Source organism: Sander lucioperca, chromosome 1, assembly GCF_008315115.2.
Source record: "Sander lucioperca isolate FBNREF2018 chromosome 1, SLUC_FBN_1.2, whole genome shotgun sequence".
Lineage (NCBI taxonomy): Eukaryota > Metazoa > Chordata > Actinopteri > Perciformes > Percidae > Sander > Sander lucioperca.
The window spans coordinates 13,729,173-13,751,520 of record NC_050173.1 but is presented as its reverse complement, the minus strand read 5'-3'; the positions used below and the strand labels follow the sequence as shown (position 1 = coordinate 13,751,520).

Below are 22,348 nucleotides of genomic sequence, written 5' to 3'. Positions count from 1 at the left end.
ACTCGAAAAAAGTCATATAACCATTCCAATGACTCCGAAGCTGTTCAGTTAAGGTAAATTAAGCTAAAAAACTGCATAGTTCCCCTTTAAGTATAGGATGTTGGGGTCTAATTTACCAATATTTAACATATAATAATTAGCCAATATGATGCCTTTAAAAGATGAATGAGAATGGCGTGAGTCTTGTTTCAGTGTTACATGTTTAGAGGCTTTTTTTATAAAAATCCTCGGGATGCTGCAAAATATCATGAGCTTATCGGTTTTCTGCGACGCCGAAGAGTTATCCTTCCCATTTGTCTCAATGTCAACATGGAGAGAACACACAGAAAACGTTAAATTAACACAAGTAGCATTGGCAAACCGACTGGTTATTGGAAATGTGAAGTAGAAAAAGTCAATAGGAACAAAGACCGAAACAAAAAGGAAAATGTCTGTACATAGTAGGTCTCTCCTCTTTCCCAGCTGTCCTTGAATGTACCATTCGTTACCCCCTCGCAGCAGGTCAAATCTCTGAGAGAGACGACTCCCCCTCCGTATAGTCATCTCACAGGAAAACAGGGGCGAAGTCCAGCAGTTCAAATCCACTGTCCTGTTTTTCCAGTTCCTTGGCATGAGAGTGTGTGTTATACAGAGAGGGAGAGAGAGATCCGGGGCAGAGACACGAGGAGATGTTTCAGTTCGTCTCGCTCGTTTTGTCCTCAGTCTGTTTGTCCTGGAGGAGAGTTATGAGTGACTCCCACGCCGCCTGGCACTGCAGAGGGAGGAGACGGATGAAGACCAGGTGAAAGGGAAGGAGGGAGAGGCAGAGGGAGATGCAGTGATTCAAGGGAAACATTTAACCTGTGGCAGCTTCATGTAAATACAGTATGCATCTGTTCAAGGAGTGACATGGTGGCTAGTTTGATCCGGTTCGGCATGGTGAGATAAATCTGGTGTAAGTGAAAAAGAAGCCCTCGCCTCGACCTCCCTGCCACTACTTCGGTAGCCTGGGAAAACCCTGACGAACTTCCGGCAAATTTGAGATTTGCTCTGCAAGTCAGTCTGGCCAAGAGCCCATTTAAGCCCATTTCCAATTTGTCCAAATCGAGCCACCAATTACAACCGTTGAGGCGGGCTTTACACGATGACAATAGCGCAGCAACGCCAAGCAGCTTTTTTTGCTCAATTTGTCCAAATCGAGCCACCAATTACAACCGTTGAGGCGGGCTTTACACGATGACAATAGCGCAGCAACGCCAAGCAGCTTTTTGTTTACATTCAACATGACGGCCACCGAAGCACAGCAACCCGTTGATGCTGCGGTCGCTGCTACGTCACCGGATCGTTGGTTTGATTGGTTGAAGGACTATCCAATTGCGCCCACAGGCATTTGAGCGGCGTCTGTTGGTGACGCCCCTTTGGAAATGGGCTGTGGATGAACCTTAGTCCAGACCCCTTCTCAGTTACAACTTGGTGTCAACCAAGCTACTACTTCGGTGCCCCTGAGCAATGAATTTAAGATAATTTTTTTGCGTGTGGCATTTTTAGGCCTTTTATTTGACATGACAGCTGAGACATGAAAGGGGAGAGAGAGGGGGAACGGCATGCAGCAAAGGGCCGCAGGTCGGAACCGAACCCACGGCCGCAGCAGCGAGGACTGAGCCTCTGTACATGGGGCGCACGTGCTACCAAGTGAGCTAACCAGACGCCCCCTTGAGGAATTTAACTGGTTATTGCTCAACTGTCTTTTACTTTTTGAATCGACTGAATTGTTACCGCAACGCTGAGTACTGAAAACATTTTCCATGATCAGATATTTCATGATCTGAATAATAACATTTGTGTCAATGCGTCAAATAGATTTTTGTATTGAAACATGTTCAAAGTATTTTGGTATGTCAGGTATTGTAATTGCACCAGAATCTACATTTTCAAATGATACTCAGCCATACCAATCGGTGTTATTGTGGGGAAACGGGCAAACCGGCGTCTCCTATATCACAATTTGTTGGCTTAGAAAAAAAAAAAGCTGTTGTCAACGCTATGGCCCTAAGGACCTTAAGGGCCCTATCCTGCACCCGGCGCAGTGCTGCGCAAAGCCCGACGCAAGTGTCTTTGCTAGTTTAAGACTAACGCAGTTGTCAATTTCCCGTCCAGCGCCCACTTCGTTTAAATAGCAAATGCACCTGCGCCCATCTGTGCGCCCATGGGCGTGCTGGTCATGAGAATTCTTGGCATATTGCTATCTTGAGGCAGCGGAAAGTTACCGCGCCATTGACCAACAAAAACCTGGTCTAAAGTCAATAAAAGTCATTGTTATTTTGACGCCTGCTTCACCTCATGGAGTTTTGGTGGCATATTGCTCGTGCCATATATGATCTGCTTGCACGCTTTCACACACGAGCAGATCAGTTTCTTCTCCTGAAAATCTCTCCTTAGTGTGTTTTGGTCGTAACATGCAATAAACCAATCTGTCATCTCCCATTCCCTTTAAAAGCCGGGCACGTTTGGACCTTGGCACATTGCTATTATGATTGTGGATTTGCACCGTAATATTTTTGTTTGTAATCTTTTGCTTGTTTGTGTGCTGCTGCGCTTCCCTGTGTGTGTGTAACAAGTATAGTGTGTGCGCTGTGCACGAGCCTAGGCGCATTTTACTAATGCGCTGTTAAAATAACAATGAAATGCTGCGCTATTGACTTTAGACCAGGTTTTTGTTGGTCAGTGGCGTGATCACTTCCCGCTGCCTCAAAATAGCACACATTGGCGCAGGTGCATTTGCTATTTAAACGACGTGGGCGCTGGACGGTCTTAAAATAGCAAAGACATTAGCAAAGACGTTGGGCTTTGAGCCGCGCTGCACCGGGTGCAAGATAGGTGCACCCGGTGCCCCACTAAGTACAACCCTTTTGAACCCCCCTTTTTTCCGCCATTAAACTAGTAAAAGTGGATTCGTACACGCCCTAAACGCACGTGCGCCTGCGCGCTTAGATCGTTAAAATAGGGCCCCATGTGTCCGAGTGCAGTAGGGTGTGAGGGCTCCAAACACAGAAAGGGCTCAAAAAGTCCACAACAGATCAATCAATGATTACAGTTTAACCTTACCGCATTGATTTAAAGTCTTTTGTAGCGTTTTTAAGTCATACCTTTTCATAGTGGTTGATGTTTTTGTCGGCCATGCCGGTGAGAAGCTGTTTGAAGTCTTGTCTCTTGTTGCTTTGCCAACGCTCCCAGTCTGCCTTCAGGTCAGCGTTGAAACACTCCACTTTGTCCTGGCATTTCTCGACCTCCACTGGCATCTACAGCGAGACAGAGAAAACTACAGCTACAGGGGCGTTCAGGGGACATAATACAAGACTACAGGTTGCAGGGCTACAACCACAGGGGTCTGGGGTGGTGCAGGAGTTTTGGAGGGGGAGGGTTGTATTAGAGAAATTTGTAGTGAGGGAATGAACTTTAACAAATTCTCCCTTTAAAATCCTGAGAATCTTTCTTTGTGGCATTAGTATGGCATATGAACAAAGGATATCCAACTAATTCTATTGGCGCTAAAAGCTTTTATTTTGAAGAGATTATTCACCCTTATTTCCATTTACCAGTTTGGTACTCTGAAGAAAATTGACTCATTGTTGTTCTGTAAAATCCTTCTGAAAATCATCACAGGAAGTAATACCGTGACGTGAACTTCAGACACTCCTGGAAATGGGTGTGGGAAACAGTGAACACAGCAATGAAAGGCCTGTGTGTTTGAAAGGAGCTTCAGATTTTGTTGAAAGGAAGGAGGAGGCTTACTGGTGATCTGTCCTCCTGTTTGCGCAATATGGCTGCTTCTAGTCGGGCCTCGTACTCGGCCTGGCTCTGGTCCCGCTTCCTCAAAACATTCTGTAATCAACCAGAAAACAATCAACCGTTTTATTTGGCACAGTTAGTGTGATATGTTCTGGTACTGTAACATTTCTGAGAGAGACAACATGTGAAAAAGATCAAACAGAGAGAAATGCTGATTCAAGAGCTCGGTGAGTACAGGAAGTGACACATGCAGAATGTCAGATGCCACTTCCTCTACTCAGGATCAAAGCTGACTCAGCTGAAAGTAAGCGAGTCTGTAGCTGTGTCTCAAATCCATAATACACATTAAATACGTGGTTTGTTTGCACTGCAAAACAAAGTATACTTAAAGCAGACTGTGTGCATACTAAATCTGGGCGAGTATGCTGTTGATGCACACTATTCTCAGTAAAGGAAATGGAGCTGCTTACAGTTGGAAAGAAAATAAACAGTGGATACCAATCAAACAGCTCAGAATGATCTTGGAAAACTTGATTTTCCAAAGTCCCAGTTTGATTGATGTCCGTGGTCACATGTATTGTATAATTTCCTGTTCGTATAAAATGGTTATATGTAAGTATGTTGGTTTTGTTGTACAACCCCAATTCCAAAAACGTTAGGACACTGTAAAATGTAAACAAAAAAGAATGCGATCATTTTCTAATCATTTCTGACATATTCAATTGAAAACAGTACAAAGACAAGATATTTTATGTTCTAACTGATACACTTTATTTTTTGTAAATATTCACTTACTCTGAATTTGATGCTTGCAACATGTTCCAAGAAAGTTGGGACAGGGGGCATATGTTTACCACTGTGTTACATCACCTTTTCTTTTAACAACACTCAGAAAGCGTTTGGCAGCTGAGGAGACTGAATGTTGAAGTTTTAAAATTCTTTCCCATTCTTGCTTGTCCTAACTTTTTGAAACGTATGTTGCTGGCATCAAATTCAGAATTAGCATATATTTAGGTCAGTAAGGTAAAACACTAAATATTAGGGCTGTTTATTGGCAAGAATCTGGCGATACGATACGTATCACGATACATGGGTCACGATTCAATATATTGCAATATATTTCGATACTGTCCGTAAGGCTATATATTGGGATTTTTTTTTTAAGTATAATTTTAGAAAAACTAATATTTAAAAAAAGACACGATGTGCATAAAAGTCAAAGAAGTTTACTTTAGGTAAACAATTCAGTATACTGAAAATCAAACTGCCAGTTTGGGATTGTGGTTCACAGGTTCTTAGTGAGCTAATTTTGGTATGCTAAAGTAGGCCAAAGTTCAGCCATAGCTACATTGTTATTATTATTGTTATATTATTTGCTTCTAGCAAACAGACAGGCACTGCTAGGCACTATTAGGCGAAGACACTAGTGGTGTGTCTCAGCATAGCCATCTAGCGGTAGGGGGTTTAAACACAACATAAACGGGAACCACTGTCTTACATGATTATTTTTTAACGTTAAAAAAAAAAGAAGTTCGGTATCGATATTGCCTTTTTGAAAATCGATACAGTATTGCAAAATAAAATATCACGATACTCAAGTGTATCGATTTTTTTTCTTACACCCCTATTAAATATATTGTCTTTGTACTGTTTTCAATTAAAAATATGTCATAAAGGATTATAAAATTAGCGCATTCAGTTATATTTCCGTTTTACAGTGTCCCAACTTTTTTTTTGTGAATTGCTGCCAAAACAGTATGATGACTTGTATGTAACACATACTGTATAGAATTAGTATATCGTATGGACTTGGGACACTGTGTGTGTGTGTGTGTGTGTGTGTGTGTGTGTGTGTGTGTGTGTGTGTGTGTGTGTGTGTGTGTGTGTGTGTGTGTGTGTGTGTGTGCGCGTGTGTCACAATAAAGGATCTACTCTGAATTTTAAATCATAAGTTACATTTTTTAAATGCTTTTCTCATAATGGAATAGAAGTCTATGGGGGGGGCCTCGGGATTTTTCTGTTGCAATACCGGCGGTCGGCCAACTAGGGCTAATCGACAACAAGGCTGACTCGCTGTACTGTGTCCAGCTTTTAGAACATCAAACAAACAAACAAACAAAAATGGCCTGTACGACATCCCACGATGTCCCTCTCACCTTCATGGACTCTACGTAGAGGACGTACTCTCGGAGTACGGGCAGGAAGTCCTGGCTCATGTTCTCACCCAGGTCCTCCAGCGCGCCGCAGCACGTCGTCACGCAGCCGGCCACGCCCTCCAGGGGGCGCCGCAGCTCATCCTCCAACCCCACCCAGCTGGAGTACACGGTGCCGTACTCCCGCAGCTCTGTCAGGTACTCTGGTATTGGGAATAATATTATTAATTATTAATAATAATAATAAAAGAGGTGGTTAGAGATGCCAACAAGAAGAGTTAGGATCAGGGACTCTGTGTCTAGATTTAAAGTTTGAGCAGCTAATACTCACAACACAAGACACTGCTTAACTGGAAAACCAATGATAACAGAACGTTCTGTCTTTCCTCCAAGGCGATACGGAGAGATCGGCATGTTCAATTGCCAAATCTTTATTTGTAAATTACACATGAGAGAGGGGGATGGCTAAATGCCAGGCTGCTGAGTCTAGCGTGCATGGCATTTGCTTTTTTTACACCCCGTGTCAGCTGGTAGGCCTTTATTATCTACAGTTCCCTAGGTTTCCACCTTATCTCCTCCAATATGGAAACAAGGACCTTTTCATTTGCACTGCAGACTTTAAGGCCACAGACTGCAACACATCTAAAACCCTGAACAGATGGTGACAACTAGAATTTCACACAGCAGATGTCAGGTATTTACTGGATCACTTGTCATGCATGAGTTAGACCTGCACTTTATCAACCATGCAGCAACAAGACCAAAGGTCTGTGGGTTTATCTTCAACCAAACACTACAGCACTGAATCAATACTGCAGAGTAGTATACAAGCCAGTTTTAGCCACCCACTGGGGCTAAAGACTAAGAAGAAGTAGAGTATATGGAGTACCACTTGAGGCCATGTTGCAAGCAGCACACACCACAGTTTCAAAATGTTGCTTCCTGCTGCCTAAAATACACATTTGGAAGAAGTAACTGTGAAGAAGTGGCTTCAGTGTTTTCACCAGAAGTGCCATTTAAATCCTAGGGGTTACACAGTATGCAAAGGTTTGCCACAATAAGACTGTGTGGAAATGAAAACAGAATTGGTAAATGGAAAATCAAAGAGAAAAACTACTGATGACGTTTTAAACGTTCCTGTTTAAAACCTGTATTTCAAAATTATTTGTGGATTCAGCTTTTAATTTCTCTTTTTCAAAGTGATATACCAATAACTCCCATAAGTTCCTTATTAACATATATACATATAATAAAATTCATTTTGTATTAATGAAACTAGTGTGAATTGATCCATTTATTGGACTGCTTTGTGTATGTATACACCCTTTTTATTACAATTTTAATGGAACACCTTTCTCATTTGCTAGGTACTTTATTAATCCGGCTCTTTATTGTCAAATAAAATCAATCAATAAACTGGTTTATAACCATTTGCAAGCCCACTGAGTCCTCCATAACATTTAAAGGGTGACTCTGTTTTACTGGAACTTGGCAAGGGACCTTTGTAGCATATCATACCTCTCTCCCCATGTTTCCCATTGGTCTCTATGCTAACACGTGTCAAATAAAAAGGTAAAAAATGCACAAAACAAAATCTTAAAAACAAAAAAAAAAAAAAAAGGAAAAAGAAGAACCATCAACCTCTAGGTGACACGGTTCATTTCATTATCATCAGTCTCTATTGGTTTTGATACCTGACTGCTCTTTGAGGATCCTCTGAGCGATGCGGTCGATGGTTCCCAGTTTCTGGTTGAAGGTGTCCAAGTATTCTCCCATGGCGCAGAACTCGGCCGGCCGCGCCCGCAGCTTGTAGCCTCCGGCGACGTACTTCACCGACTCGCCCACCTTGGTCAGGAGGGCCAGACCCTGACGCTTGTTCAGGTCCTGCAGACACACACAGTGACAACAGGCCACGGGATGTCCAGAATCAAATGACATCGGGACAAAGCGGCGAATGTGTACACCTAGCAATAAAACTCATTGTGTGAATGAACTGTTTTTTGCATGATCCTCGTGCAACTTAAACACAGGATTGACCCAATTTCTATTCATAATTTTTGATCCACGGTTAAATATTCATAACTAATTATCTAATTCATATGTGTTAATAATCCATTCTTCTTTTGTACCTAATGTGAGGAAATTGTCACATGCATGTTTAAAAAAAAAAAACCTCCTGTTTTATTACCTTTGGTGTTTTATCACCCATTTTACATTTTATGCTTGTGATCCACTTTTTTTCCCTGAGTCCAATTATTTTACTGCTGCAGCAACCTCATTCCCCCACAAGGATCAATAAAGTCCTGTCTTGTGTCTCAGCTACTTAAAGACAAAATTAGTGACTGATGGCAGATCTGGAGAAAACACACACGCGCACACAAGGAAGCAGATAGGGCTGCACGATTATGGCCAAAAATGATAATCACGATTATTTTTTAATATATTGATCACGATTAATTATCACGATTATTTGTTGATTTTAACCAAAACACATTTTTTTGTCACATAGGCTAATTATAACTGCTTTCACATCCATATTGTGCTACATTCCTGCCAATACATCCATATTGTGCTACATTCCTCCTTTGTTGAAAGATACTATGAAGGAGCCATTTCAGCTGTTGCAAACATGCGCGTTTGCCGTGAAAAGATACAGGCAACGCAATTTTCTGTTCATGTTAACGGCGCATGTTAAAATCCGGTGCCAATAGGGCACCGGTCCCCGGTATCTACCGGATGAAATAGCAACGCGGATTACGGTGCCACTTAAATGTCTGCGTTGCGCTCTGATGCTCCAAAACAGATGTTAGAGGAAACAGAAACATCTCTGCATGTCACGCTAGTAAACACTAATAACATGTTAAAAACAGCAGCTAACGTTAGCCTACCATTTGCTACAGTAGTAAACACGGCTAAAATACTGACAGCTAAACGGTGTAGTGTGAGCGTGTAGCGGGACGTACAACAGTCTGCCGCTAAAGCTATGAGCTAAAAGACTCAAACTAGCACTGGTCACTGCTGTTGTCTGAAAAACAACACAGACGGGACAATATGTTGCGTTTACTGGTAAACCGGTAAACCTTGTGACGACTTATGACCGACTGCTATCTGTTCTGGAATATTCCTCACGTTACTCTGTCCTCTGTGTCTGTCTACATCTAAACTAAGCTGCGTGCGCGGTGCAGGGAACAACTCTGATTGGCTCATGGAGGCACGAGTTCAGAGAGTGGTTTACGGAGCTTTGGGGAAAAAAAAAACTTTGATACGGAGCGTTCTATGAACTGAATGAAGCATTTTAAATATCGCTCGATCACGTGAATTTGATCGTGGGAAGCCAAAATCGCGATCGTGATTAAAATTCGATCAATTGTGCAGCCCTAGAAGCAGATGCACTGCATTTTACTGAAAGATTGCTGCTGAGATTACGTTTTTTTATGTTTTTATTTCGCATAACAACGCAATATGACAAGGTGCTGCATAAAATGAATTGCATACAAGCATGTGACAGCAATAGGATTGACTGACTGACCTGAATTTGTCTGTGTGTTGCACATGGTGAGATATCATTAGGGTTTTATTTTTTTTTTTTCATCTCTCTAAAAATCAAACAGTGAACTTCCCAAACTTGCGTTGTCATACCTTGGCAGTTAGGAAAGCGTTTAGATGCGGGTTGAAGGAGAGAACGGGGTGGTCGGCGATTCGCTTCAGGAACTTGTCCAGAGCTTTCATCCTCGTCTCCACAAACTCCTCCGAAAACCGATCAACCACGCCCTTCATCACAAACTTCTCCGGCAACGGCTGGAGATAAAGAGAGATTGGAGGGGGAGGAAAGAAGAGAAGCGAAGAGTTTAAATTAAGCATTTATCATCGGAAAGCTGGACATCGAGTTGCGTCGTGGCTCATTTCACAGTCCCTCCAGAAAATGCGATTATGCGATCGCATAATTCAATCCATAATCAGCCAAAGTCCGCATATTTATGTAGGGGCCGCAATTTTTCAAATACGCCGCACTTTCAACGCATAAATTGCTGATTTCTGCGCAAAATATGCGGGGCTTGCATGATTTCATAATCCCCGCATTTTCGTTGCAAAAAAGTCACATATATCTTAGCAGAAAGTTGAAAAACGCCGCGTTTATTTCACACAAGAGCAGCCATTTTCCCCTGTCGCCATGGGAACGTTATGAAGTGACGTAATTACGCGACGTGAACATCATCGAAAAGCTACAAACCCCGCGATGAAGCCATGATGAAACCGCAGTTTTTGCAAGTTCCCGCAATTTCATCGCATAAAAATCCCGCATATTCCATCGCATTTTTTAAGAAAACGTGCCGCATAATCAAGGATTTTTGCCCGCAACAATCACAAAAAAACTTACAGGGATGAGGTGGGTCGGCTGGCTGTCCTCCAACTTGGTCCTCAGCCAGTCAAAGTCCTGGTAGCGCCGCCACACACAGTACTCGGGCAGGTCAAACTCTACCCGTGTTGTCTGAAGTAGAAAAAAAAAAACAGGGTGGCCAGCTCAGCAGGATTACTGTACATGCTTATTGACCATGAAATATAGCTGACAGCGCACACACACACACACACACACACACACACACACACACACACACACACACACACACACACACACACACACACACACACTATGGTGTTAAAAGACAGCCCCCGCATGCTCTCAATTAACACTTTGCGTTCATATTGGGCTGTGATATTTGTCTTCGTCCTCTGAGCCGAAGCACCATAGTGCACATAGCAACTGTTGTCATGACGCTGCCCGGCAGCTCCTGGCAGGGTCTTCATCTGAATTTGTTTCTTTCATTACACGATAGAAAGGCCTCCAAAGCTAGGATTCCCTGCTGAAAGTCGGAGCAAATCAACTTGTGTCAGGCAGAGTGGTGGTTTTGAGATCTGCTGCTGTTTACTTACAGACGGATGTGAAGGAGTATAGAATATACACATACATATACACACACATATACATATACATATATATCGATATATTCTTGATTAATTGATTAGTTGCTTGGTCTATAAAGGTCGAGACACACCAACCAGACGGTCGACCCTCTGCAGAAAAGGAAGTTGGACTGACCAGTCTCCCCGAGTTGGTCAAAAAAGTGCCTCAGAACACACCGAAGAGACGAGACGTAATACGTCTCCATAACAGCAGGCGGCGCTAATCTGTATTGTCGCCCAAAAATGAAAACCGGCAGCTGATTGGACGAACGCGTCACGTGGGTCTGGTTTCTCCGGAAATTCAAAGACAGACTGTTATGGCGACTTGTTCAGAATACGATCTCATATTGTACTAAAATAGTTCACCGAAACGTGTTTCTGAAAACATTTTAAGAGAGAAATAGGCCACGCAGTTGCTGAATCTGTCTTCATTTCAGATCGACAAAGGTCAGTTTAAAAGATTTTCATCACATTTTGAGAGACTTTAGTCATGCTCATCCCGCTCCTCGTTTCCGGGTTAGCACTCTACCAATCAGATGGGTCATTTGAGTCCGACTGCCGGCAGTGACTGCTCCGTTGATTATATATGTCAAATCGGCCAAAATGAAGGACGACGGCCCCTCGGACGGACGACGGCACGGAACACACCGAACAGACTCGAGTCACTGACCTCGCCAGACTGTCCGAAGGCCGATTATCAGCTTTGTGCGTCTGGACCTTTAAATGTCAGAAAATGGAGAAAAATGTCAATCAGTGTTTCCCAAAGCCCAAGATGACGTCCTCAAATGTCTCGTTTTGTCCACAACCCAATGATATTCAGTTTACTGTCACAGAGGAGAGAAGAAACTAGAAAATATTCACATTTAAGAAGCTGGAATTGGAGAATATTAACCAATATTACGCCAGATGGAAGTTTAGCCCCTACTGTCCAAAGAAAACCAGGTAGACTGTGTCACCATGACACCAGCCAATAGCAGACCTTGGTGGAGACTCTGTAGGTGATGTAGGTCTCCATGGTGGAGACGTGCTTCTTTGGGTCGCTGACTGTGACAAAGAGGTCACGTGTTTCTGTGGTTTCTGCGTAGGGGTCCCGGACATCTGCTTCCAGGTCATCGTCCAGCTGCAGCCTGTTGAACAGCGAGGACGTGGAGGCGGGACTCGACGTCTCAACCGGCGTGCCGTTGGTCAGCCCCGCTTCCTGCGTGCACAGAGACAATGGTGACATCAAATTCAGATGCTGCAATGTGGTAACGGCTGCAAACAAAGAGCTGATGGATTCGTGGCGATTCGGTTTGTTTCTCTCGGTCAATGGGGCCCTTGTTGAGGCTGCTGCCGCGTACACAGCCAACATCATCTGACACTACTCCTGTCTCTCTAAGTGAATGATGGATGAGAGGAGAGAAATGGAGCATTTGTGGACAGGGGATACATTTCCATAGCCTTAATACAAATCCATTCCAACTATGTGAAAATAATGGCTTGTCAGACCCTATTTAGGTTGATGAAAGGAACACATTGTCATTTTGTTCATTTTTTGTTGTTGTCCATTAACAGGTGTTAGTTTTCCTCCTCTTTTCTGGACAAACAGGCCTTTTATGCATTGGATTTGATTCTCATATTGATTATTGCACCGCAACAACCAGTATCTGGTTTTGACAAAAAACGATCTGATAAATATCACTATCAAACTGATGCAAAACTATTCATAGACTATTCGAAGGTGACACTCTTCCACAGGTACTTCAGTGTAAAATACGCTCAGTCAGCCTTGTTCTAGAACTTAAAATTTTTCTGTGTTTTCTATCGCAACAAGTAGAGAGTAAACAACAAAATTTCCCCCGCAGACTCCATCCAAACACAGAAAGAGTGCTTAAAAAAAGCTATTAAAAGCAAATAACTGGACAAATGTGGAGGCTGTGGAAAGTAAGTGCAGATTTGGACAAAAGAGAATTATGTGGTTGATTTTCTACTTCTAAGCACTGTTTGATTTAATCTGTAAATCCAAAAGGATATAAAAAAAACTATATTATTTATAGAAAATAGAGAGCAGACTCCCCTATTAAAAGATTGAGCTTGGTCTGGTGATAGCACGACTAATATTACAGCACATTTAGACGGGACTCTGAAGATCTCATTTAGCAAAGAGCAGTGACTGCAGGCAACAGAATGTGAAAGTGTAAACAAAGACTAAAGATATAAATACTGCAACAGGAAGGTGGGCAAAACACAGATGCAGCAGGTATGCATCATCAAAACTGGCTCTGAAAATAAAACTAACAGCTAAATCGCTCACTACAACAACCGGTACTGCCACATTTGATTTGATCTAAACTTCTTGCGAACCCTTCTCACCAGTCCTCTGGGGTCACAGCTTGCCTCACATCAAGGAAGAAACAACGTTTCATATTTCCTTTGCCTCACATGAGGAAAGAGCTACTTTCTTTCAGGTTAAGGTGTAAGCGGAAAAAGCAGGTAATGTTCGACCTTTATCGCTTTTTCCGACACACACACTCTTTTTTTTTTTTTTTCAAATCGCCTAAGTGGGCATGTGTGCAACATTCCAATTGAACCAGAGAAATAAGTGCTACCCCTCTGTCTCTCACTCCGTATACACATTCTCCACGCGCTGACCACACATACTTTCTTCACACCGATCTCTCTCTGCTACTGTGCGCGCACACACACACACACACACACACACACACACACACACACACACACACACACAGGTTTGTGGCACTATCTTTGTGGGGACCTGTCACTGACATAATGCATTCCCTAGCCCCTTACCCTAACCTTAACCATCACAACTAAATGCCTAACCTTAAACCTTACACCCACCCTAACCATAACCTAATTCTAACCCTAATCCTAAAACCAAGTCTTAACACTCAAACAGCCATTTAAACTTGTGGGGTCCAGCATTTTGGCCCCACAAGTATAGTGGACTCCGGGTTTTTGAACCCCACGATTATAGTCACACACACACACACACACACACACACACACACACACACACACACACACACACACACAGGTGCTAACCTGCACTCCAAATCACAGTTCAGATAATTGCACTGCGTTACATCATTACACCACTGTGAATGAACAACCAGGCCACCGCCAAACACAGCCACGCTCCGACAGACAGGTAGAATCGGAAAATATTACACTGAGGGGGAAACAGATCTGCTTTCAATACATAGCAGAGTTGGGAGATGGAGATGTATGTTATAATCAATATTGTGATCTGGGAATGGATATCTGGAGCTCTGCTTATTGTAATGCTGTGATAGAGCTTAAATGTGGCATTTTAGGGCTTTACAGTTATTTCAAATTTTCTAAACCTATTGGACAGGTTTAGCTGAGATTTATGGGTTAGGGTTAGGGAAAAACACTGTTGGTCATCATATCCACATTACTATCTTTATAGGCTTTTCTCACAGCAGACATTTTGACTTGTCAGAGAATGAAAAGCCCAGGTGTTACTAATAACATGAATGATGGCACTGTTCTCTTCAAGTGTGACAGTGAGGTAAGCAGGTAAATGGAACTCAGCTATTATTATCTCACCATTTACACCTGTGCTTTTTCTACTGTGACAAGTCAAAATATCTCCGGTGAAATGGGCCTATTAAATGACACCAACCTCTACTTGAGGATATGACTACTATATATTGCACGCAACCACTAATAGGCCTATTGTACCCAACATCTTACACCGCTATATTATGGCTATTGTGGGACTTAGTCAAAAATGAACTGGCAATGATCTACAAATTCCAGATTTCCAAAAATGTCCGTATGAACAAAAAGTCCTGTTTGCTTTCTCAGGTTAAGAAACTAAGACTGTACCCTTAGCAGTAGGCAAATGATAACATTTGTGTGTTTAACATCGTGTGTACACTAAAGTACTGCAAGTTTTTTTCGAAACAAAACGAAAAGAAAGGAAGAAACACAACGAAAATCAAATTGATAAGACAGTTACATTTCTGCTATACAAAATATGTTCACACAGCATTATACTTCTTATGGAAGGTGCATCCGAAAAGCATTGCTTCAAAAATAAAATATTTCAAATATGACAAAACACTAGGTGATAGCACATTTTCCCACCGAGGCGACACAATACTAAAAATACGAATTTTTTTAAGAATGCACTGTTAAGAAGCCCTTCCCAAATAAATCTATACGTGGATCCTGATCCAAGCCAAAAACTCATTACTTGTTCCCAGGCACATAATCTAACTTTCCATCAACTTGTATTGAAGTGTGTTGACAGACTGTTTGAATATTGTGCTGACAGACTGGGACCAGAACCATTTACCTTCTTGGCAGTGGGCGTAAACAGAGGAACTCTTACAGGCTTCACATTTTTAATTAGTGTGGAAGTACTTCTTGCCTCTGGGTGTTCATAAATGAAAATTAAAATGTAACCTTGATGGAAGGACGTATCACATCATCTCCTATTGGCAATAATTAACCGCAAAAGCAAATTGGTGGCTGCGTGTCACTCCTAAGTACAACAACAGCAGGGAGCATAAAATCTTTGTGATTTGTTTGCTTGGTCCATCCTTGTTTACGCAGCACACTGATGTCAGGCCAGCACACTAGGCTGATCATGATGCCAGCTCACTTTCTAGAAAGTGGAATGAGAGAAATCTTGTTTTCTAACCAAAATATGTGTCAACTTGAGTGTGTATTTTTCTTCCCAGTTACCGTTAGTAGTTTTTTTTTTTATGATTGTGCTGCTGTACTGTAATGAAAAAGCAAGTCCCTTTATGTGATATAGCTAGCTAAGACACTGTTTGAGGATTTTGAGATTTTAGCTGTCATGCAAAAGTGATTCAGTGGCAAACTCAAAGTGTTCAGGCTCAACTCATAACCTTCAGTTATGGGCAGTGAACCTCAAAAGCAAACGGAAATAATGAACATTAACCAGGAAATACGCTGATTAATGTTTATCCCTTTTTCTCCATTAAACTTCCATCAGTTTACTCACTTGATGGATTTAGCCACAAACACTGGTGCCAGCCTGAAAACAGGTTCGTGTGTGGAGTGTAACGTTAGTTTAGGTTAATCGTCCTCTCTCCATCACCCTGGTTGTTATCAAACCACAGAACAGGTCTCCGTCTCGGTGCAGCCACAGCGGACCCTACCTTGTCCCCTCCGAGGTTGACGGTGACGGAGAGCGGTTCCTCGGCGGCGGAAAGCGGGTGAAGGATCTCCGCGATGGGCTTCTGCCCCGAGCTGGCCAGGCCTCTCGGAGTGCCGACACTCATCCTGCGGGAGGCGGGAAGACGTGGCCGGGTTTCGGGGGGTAACTGCTGTCCGGTTTTCCGCGGTTGATACGGTTAACGTAGACAGAGGGAGGCTTTTTTTTCTCCGTTCCTGTCTCTTCAGTGGAGATGTAGAACCCGCTGGTTGGCCACAACTGTCAGCTGACTACTACGGCGCACCTCCGGAAGTTAAACTCTACACGAACCCGGATGTAAACATATGCACCACGTGACATAGGCAAACGAATGAAATTATTAAGATCGTCTATTGAGACGATCACTGAACCGTTACTGACTTTAAGTTTATTGTTTGGAACATCAACAAAACATACAGCGGAACCCCAGGGGGGAAAGCAGTCAGTATGAATAAAATATCAATAAAAAAGAATGATCTTGTTTTGAAAACATAAAACATTCTCAACTGAAGGTCTAATTTTTTTAGAAAACTCAACCATATGTTCAGGTCGATTCGTCACTCTTTGCTCAAAGGACATTGTAACTAAACTATCTCCATGACAACTAAGCAGACTTCATCCTCTGAAGAAGACTGTGAGATGTGTTTGAAAGCTCTGGGGGGGAGGGTGGGAAAGCTAGTTGCTGGACCTGTTCTATTCATTTGAAAAATGTTTAATTTCATTTGTGCTAGTCATTTATGTTTGCTTTGGAACAACTTGTGCACATGACCAAGTTATTACATGATAAGCACGTCACGACTAATGTACTAAGTTTATGGAGCATATATGTTTAAAATTTGAGGAAACAATTTTTATTTCAACTCCTATGTGCCTATATTTTCCCGGACATCTGGGCTCCAAAGTGGGCCTCCATATGATGCCTTTATTCATTTAAATAACTTAAGTTAACAGTAATTCAATTAACAATATATTTTTTTTAGGTAACATAGGCCTACTTTCATCATCATGATCGTTGGCTCGCCTTTCTCATGGTTCTTCTTGATAACGTTTTTCTTTACCGGAAATTGAAGCAGAGTGACACCTCTTCGTTCTTCTATCCAACCTCCCTATCTGAAAACCCCGGTGCTTGGTTTGTGGCAAAATGCTACTCATCAACCGTACATAAGCAAGACTTTTTTATCGCTATTTTAAACTTTAAGTTACTGTCAAAACAGCAACTTCTGTGTAGTTTAGTTCATCCAGTTCCAGTTTAAGTTCTAGTTATCATCGAGGAGGGGGGCTTTTAACGTTGTCCGTTGTCAACCAGCGCATCGTTTGCTGGGAGGAAGGAAACACACACATAAAACGCAAACCATTAACGTTAGCTATAATACTATCCTTTCTGTCATTTTTTTTTTTTTAATTTGACTTGTATCTTGCTACGTTACCTGCACCGACATGGCTACTAATCCTCCAGGACAAGGTAATTATTTTTGTTTTGGGGGCTAACGATATTGTTCTTTGTCTTTATCGAGCTGTATCTCCAGGGGCGTAACGTTAATGTTAGCTATGAATATCCTGGACCCCCTGGAAACATGTTGGCTCTTTGCTTCCCCTTGAGGAAATATAGCTAGCTAATTGTCTTATAGCTTCTGTAGTTCCCCTCCAACAGTGAACCTATCTCATTTTACCTGAGTGCTACAATATTTAGAATGTGATGCAAGAAAGCAGTAAAATATATGCAGATATATTTTTTTCTTCATATACCATTGGTTCTCACAGTTATTTTGTGGTAAACACAATCACCGGCATTTACTCAAAAGTGTTGCCCATCATTAGCTGAAGTAAGTTATGTTAGCTGATACATAGGGCTGGGCATCGTTTGGATTTTAACAATTCGGATTCCAATTCCGATTCTTCCTTTCGATTCCGGTTCTTATCGATTATCGATTCCGATTCTTTGAGGGGTGGAGTTCAAACGGGTCACGTGCCTATTTTCACAAATAAGAGGAACGTTTTGTTTTTATTCAATGGTGGTTTGCAGTTTTACTGGGCTTTTTCAATGTAAAATAAAGCCACACTAGAGCGCTGCTTACTGTGCTCCAAGGCTGCAACACAACAAGTGCCTGGCTGCTACGGAAAACCAAAATTTGTGCATATTAAATTGGGAAGCGATGCTCGGATTTGAAACCAAAAAACACATGTCAAACTCAAGGCCCGCGGGCCAAATCCGGCCCCTATATACATTTAGGTTCACAATACATTTTGGCCCAAATACTTTTTGTCACTTTTCACAACGTTTTTTTCGATATTTTTGACGCTTTTTCCAAGCGTTTTTGGCATTTTCTTCGTCATTTTTGTTGACCAAACTGTAAGTGAGAAGACTATATGAAACATGTAATAATACAGTCAAAGATATTTGACTTTTCCCATGACATAAAAGCAATAAACTATATGTCTGGCCCTTGATGTGATTCTCATTTTCTAGTGTGGCCCTTAGGGAAGTTGAGTTTGACACCCCTGCTCTAAACAATTCCAAACGGTTCCAATAAAGAAACCATCTACTGGAATCATAATTTTTGAAACAATTCCAAGTAGGAATCGGTTCTCGATGCCCAATCCTACTGATACATATTGTTCCATCCCTTCATTGTCTATCTGTCTCTTCCTCTTCTTATTGATTTATCCAGCCTTTCCAAACAAGGCGCGGGTGGCGATCCTGGCCGAGCTGGAGAAGGAGAGGAGACGGCTGATGAGCACTCCCGGTGGCAGGTAGGGATAGTATTCAGCCAAGGAGGGTCACAGGAGTCTCAGTCACAACCTTGGAGAAAACCTTTTTTTTTATGGGAGGGGGGAATTAAGTATATATCAATATTCAAATTGACATTTTTTCCCCTTGTCCTTTCCTCCTTCTTGTCCTGTAGCATCTCCCTGTCCAGACCTAGTCTGAAGGATTTCAGGGACAACGCAGAACAGCAGCACATCGCTGCCCAGCAGAAAGCCGCCCTGCAGGTGAGACATTTACACATACAGCAACACGTAGCACAACAAAAGGACTATACATTGAAAAATGAATCAATACTTTAGTTGCTTATCCTAATTCTTAATATCTATGTTTTGTGTTGATTATTACAGTAGGGCGTCTTATTCAAATGATACATGATGTTGCAGTTAGGTGTTCATTCAGTGTTGATTAGTTTTTGGCTTCATGATATTTGAGACTGAATTCGCCATCACAAAGGCACCTGTACTGAGTCATGTTTGAATACCTACTCGATACTGGTGTCCGGCTTGAATACAGGTCTGGAAATCATTTAGAGAGAGAGAGAGAGAGAGAGAGAGAGAGAGAGAGAGGTTTCAAGGCTTCAAGGCAACATGAAACGTAGAAGTATAAAGAGGCTCGGTAGTCACTGCATGGTTGTTGGTGCATCAGCCTCAAACACTGTGATATGCTTTAATGTGGCATCAAATCTCAAAAATCTTTTTGGCAAACACAGAGCCAAAAGGCGGTTAGCTTAGCTTATCATAAAGAATGGACAAAGAGGGGAAACAGCTTGCCTAGCTCTGTTCAAAGGTAACGAAATCCGGCACTTCTAAGCACACATCATACTGTCGGATTAATACAGTTATGAAATGGTAAATGTGGTCAGTATTATAACACAAACCGTTGCCTTACTATCTTCTCTTGCAGCACGCGCACACACACTCCACAGGCTTCTTCATCACTCAGGACTCCTCGTTTGGGAACCTCATCCTCCCCGTCATTCCACGCCTGGAGCCTGAGACTTCTTGACCTTTTTTTTTATTTATTTTTTTAACCTCTTGTTGTCCTCCTGCTGCCCGGTGTGAGAAGAAGCTTTCAAACAACACACATGCACATCAGACCCACATCCGATCGCTCCCGGTTTCTCTCTTTTAAGTCTGGGATTAATGGACAGTTGTTAGGCAGGTTGTTAACAATCTCAGGGGGAGGGTGAATCTGTCATTTTTTACATTTCCCAGACTAACAAGCTGGCTGCTGAATTTAGGAAAGCTTTTCAGCAGCAGTCGGAAGAAGGTTCCAGGTAGCTGTGAAACATCATGTGGAGGAGTACAAGGGCTGAAAACAAACTCTACAGAAAGAAATGCTGTCCCGCTCTGTTGCCTTTTACTGCACTGATCCATAAAATGAACATTTTGTCAAGGTTTTTACATTCATGGATTAGTATCCATATTTGGATAATAAAATTGTCACACAATTGTATATATATTGAATTGAACTTTTTTTTTTTTTTTTTTTTTTAAATGGGGCAGATGGTCTAAATGCATAGTCCATGGCTATGTTCGCATTGTAGGGTTTTATGGTCAGTCCTGATTGTTTTGTCTCACTGATCTTTGTGCCTCAGCTGTTCACATCCATGTTTTAAAGTGATCCATATTAAAAAGGGGGGGAAAAAAACATTCCTTCATCCATGGGTAGGGTGTTACCTGAGGAAGGCAAGTGTGCCGATACACGTTGGTGTCTTTAGCCACTTGGATGTCTGAAATTAGTTTTTTTTTTTTTTTTTTTTTTTTTTAATGCCACGCAGTGCCCATGGACAAAGGCATATTTTCCTTTCTAAAATGAGGAAGACTTGCTTACCTTCATAATGCTCACTGTTTTTAGTGGTTTATTGTAGGGCTGCAACTAACAATTATTTTCATAGTCGATTAATCTGTTGATTATTTTCTCGATTAATCGATTAGTTGTTTGATCTATAAAAATGTCAAAACATGGTGAAAAATGTGGATCGGTGTTTCCCAAAGCCCAAGATGACGTCCTCAAATGTCATGTTTTGTCCAAAACTCAAAGATATTCAGTTTACTGTCACAAAGGAGAGAAGAAACTAGAAGATATTCACATTTAACAAGCTGGAATCAGAGAAATCTTGTTTGTTTTTTTTTAATAAAAAAATGACTCAAGCGATTAATCGATTATCAAAATAGTTGGCAATTAATTTAATAGTTGACAACTAATCGATTAATCGTTGCACCTCTAGTTTATTGTAAAACATTGGTCAGCAGCACACAAATCAACACAATTACCATTATATTACCATGCATAAAAAATACATGAAGTTACTGAACCTTTAATACTTGAAACCCCGTTATCGATCAGACTATTTAACATTAAAGGCAGAGCCACGTGATTATAAAGTGGTTTCAGTGACCACCACAGAATTAACCAATTACTCATTGTTTATCATTTTTATTGTTTTGTTCAAAAGCTGGAACTTGGTTATAATGAACTCTGAGCCGCCGTGACTGTCCCGGAGAATCTAAGAGCAAGAGGCTTTCCAAGGCTCCAAGGCTTTCACAATTTTGCACGGATGTTTCATAACCATACAAGGAGAAATCCTTTGAACAGAAGGCACAGAGTCTTCTTTCTACAACCACAGTAGCAGAAATGTGGCAAGAATGTAATGCAGCCACATGGTGATCAGAAGAACACAAGATTGGGAAAAGGACAACAACCTTGCAATATAAACCCTGGAAAATGTTGACGACCACTGACTTAGACGGTGCGGTATCTAACAGTAGAGTAAGAGAATCCAATGCTTTCTTTTTATATGTAGGCTACAAGCAGGGGTTAAGGTGGGATCTGGCAGGTGGGGGGACTATAAGGTCTGTAGGGGTGCTGCTAACACAAACTGTCATTCTACCACAACACCAAATTGGATTCTCAAATGTAACACTTTAAAGTTCCTTTAAAATATGAATTAGTTACTTGTGGTGAACCACATGAGCATTCACTACACAGCACTTAAACGTGACATATTATGCTTTTCCGTGTTTTCTGTCATATCTACAATGTTATGTTGGATTTCCATGTTAAACGTGGCCCAAACTTAAAATAATGAGGTAAACATATTTTAGACAAATCGCTCGTTAAAACGTTCAGATTTCCAAATGTTCTGAACACTCCGGTTTCAACAGTTGTTTCTACGCAACTCTAAGCCAAACTTCTATGATTTTAAGCCACTGCGGTGTTAACATTGTGGCATGTACCTAAATACATGCTAACGGCAGTAAACAATGTCATCTTGGCTGCCAGTGTCGTTAAATTCTCCCCAATTCAGGGTCGCATTACTCCTGAAACATTTTCTGTTTATGTAGTATTTGGTTTAAAAGCCTTTATCTGTGACTTTTGACTGTAGAAAGTGCTGGAATATTCCATTTGTGTCCACTAGCTACATGGCTAACAGCATTTTGACGGTAGAAAGTGCTGCTTCGTTCCATTACAACCTAATGTTAGCATACCGCTAACTATTAA

The 22,348-nt window shown here is 41.7% G+C and overlaps 2 protein-coding genes across 4 annotated transcripts; one reads left to right on the top strand and one right to left on the bottom strand.

The window, feature by feature from the left end:
- Nucleotides 1-16,331, bottom strand: snx30 (sorting nexin family member 30). Of its 2 annotated transcripts, XM_031298173.2 has the most exons (9): nucleotides 16,043-16,330; nucleotides 11,863-12,081; nucleotides 10,300-10,410; nucleotides 9,561-9,719; nucleotides 7,616-7,805; nucleotides 5,925-6,124; nucleotides 3,772-3,861; nucleotides 3,126-3,278; nucleotides 1-751 (listed from the first exon to the last, which is right to left on the bottom strand). In XM_031298173.2, exons 1-9 carry the CDS (start codon nucleotides 16,163-16,165, stop codon nucleotides 674-676), a joined length of 1,323 nt encoding a protein of 440 aa, XP_031154033.1. In that variant the 5' UTR covers nucleotides 16,166-16,330; the 3' UTR covers nucleotides 1-673. The 2 variants fall into 2 exon arrangements, with proteins under 2 accessions (XP_031154033.1, XP_031154035.1); XM_031298175.2 differs by lacking the exon at nucleotides 11,863-12,081 and having other exon boundaries at nucleotides 16,043-16,331.
- Nucleotides 16,332-17,158: 827 nt separating this feature from the next.
- LOC116048885 (SOSS complex subunit C) lies at nucleotides 17,159-21,663 on the top strand. Of its 2 annotated transcripts, none has more exons than XM_031298176.2 (5): nucleotides 17,159-17,539; nucleotides 18,747-18,828; nucleotides 18,981-19,068; nucleotides 19,748-20,700; nucleotides 21,075-21,663. In XM_031298176.2, exons 1-4 carry the CDS (start codon nucleotides 17,515-17,517, stop codon nucleotides 19,847-19,849), a joined length of 297 nt encoding a protein of 98 aa, XP_031154036.1. In that variant the 5' UTR covers nucleotides 17,159-17,514; the 3' UTR covers nucleotides 19,850-20,700; nucleotides 21,075-21,663. The 2 variants fall into 2 exon arrangements, with proteins under 2 accessions (XP_031154036.1, XP_031154037.1); XM_031298177.2 differs by having other exon boundaries at nucleotides 19,748-20,703.
- Nucleotides 21,664-22,348: the final 685 nt, after the last annotated feature.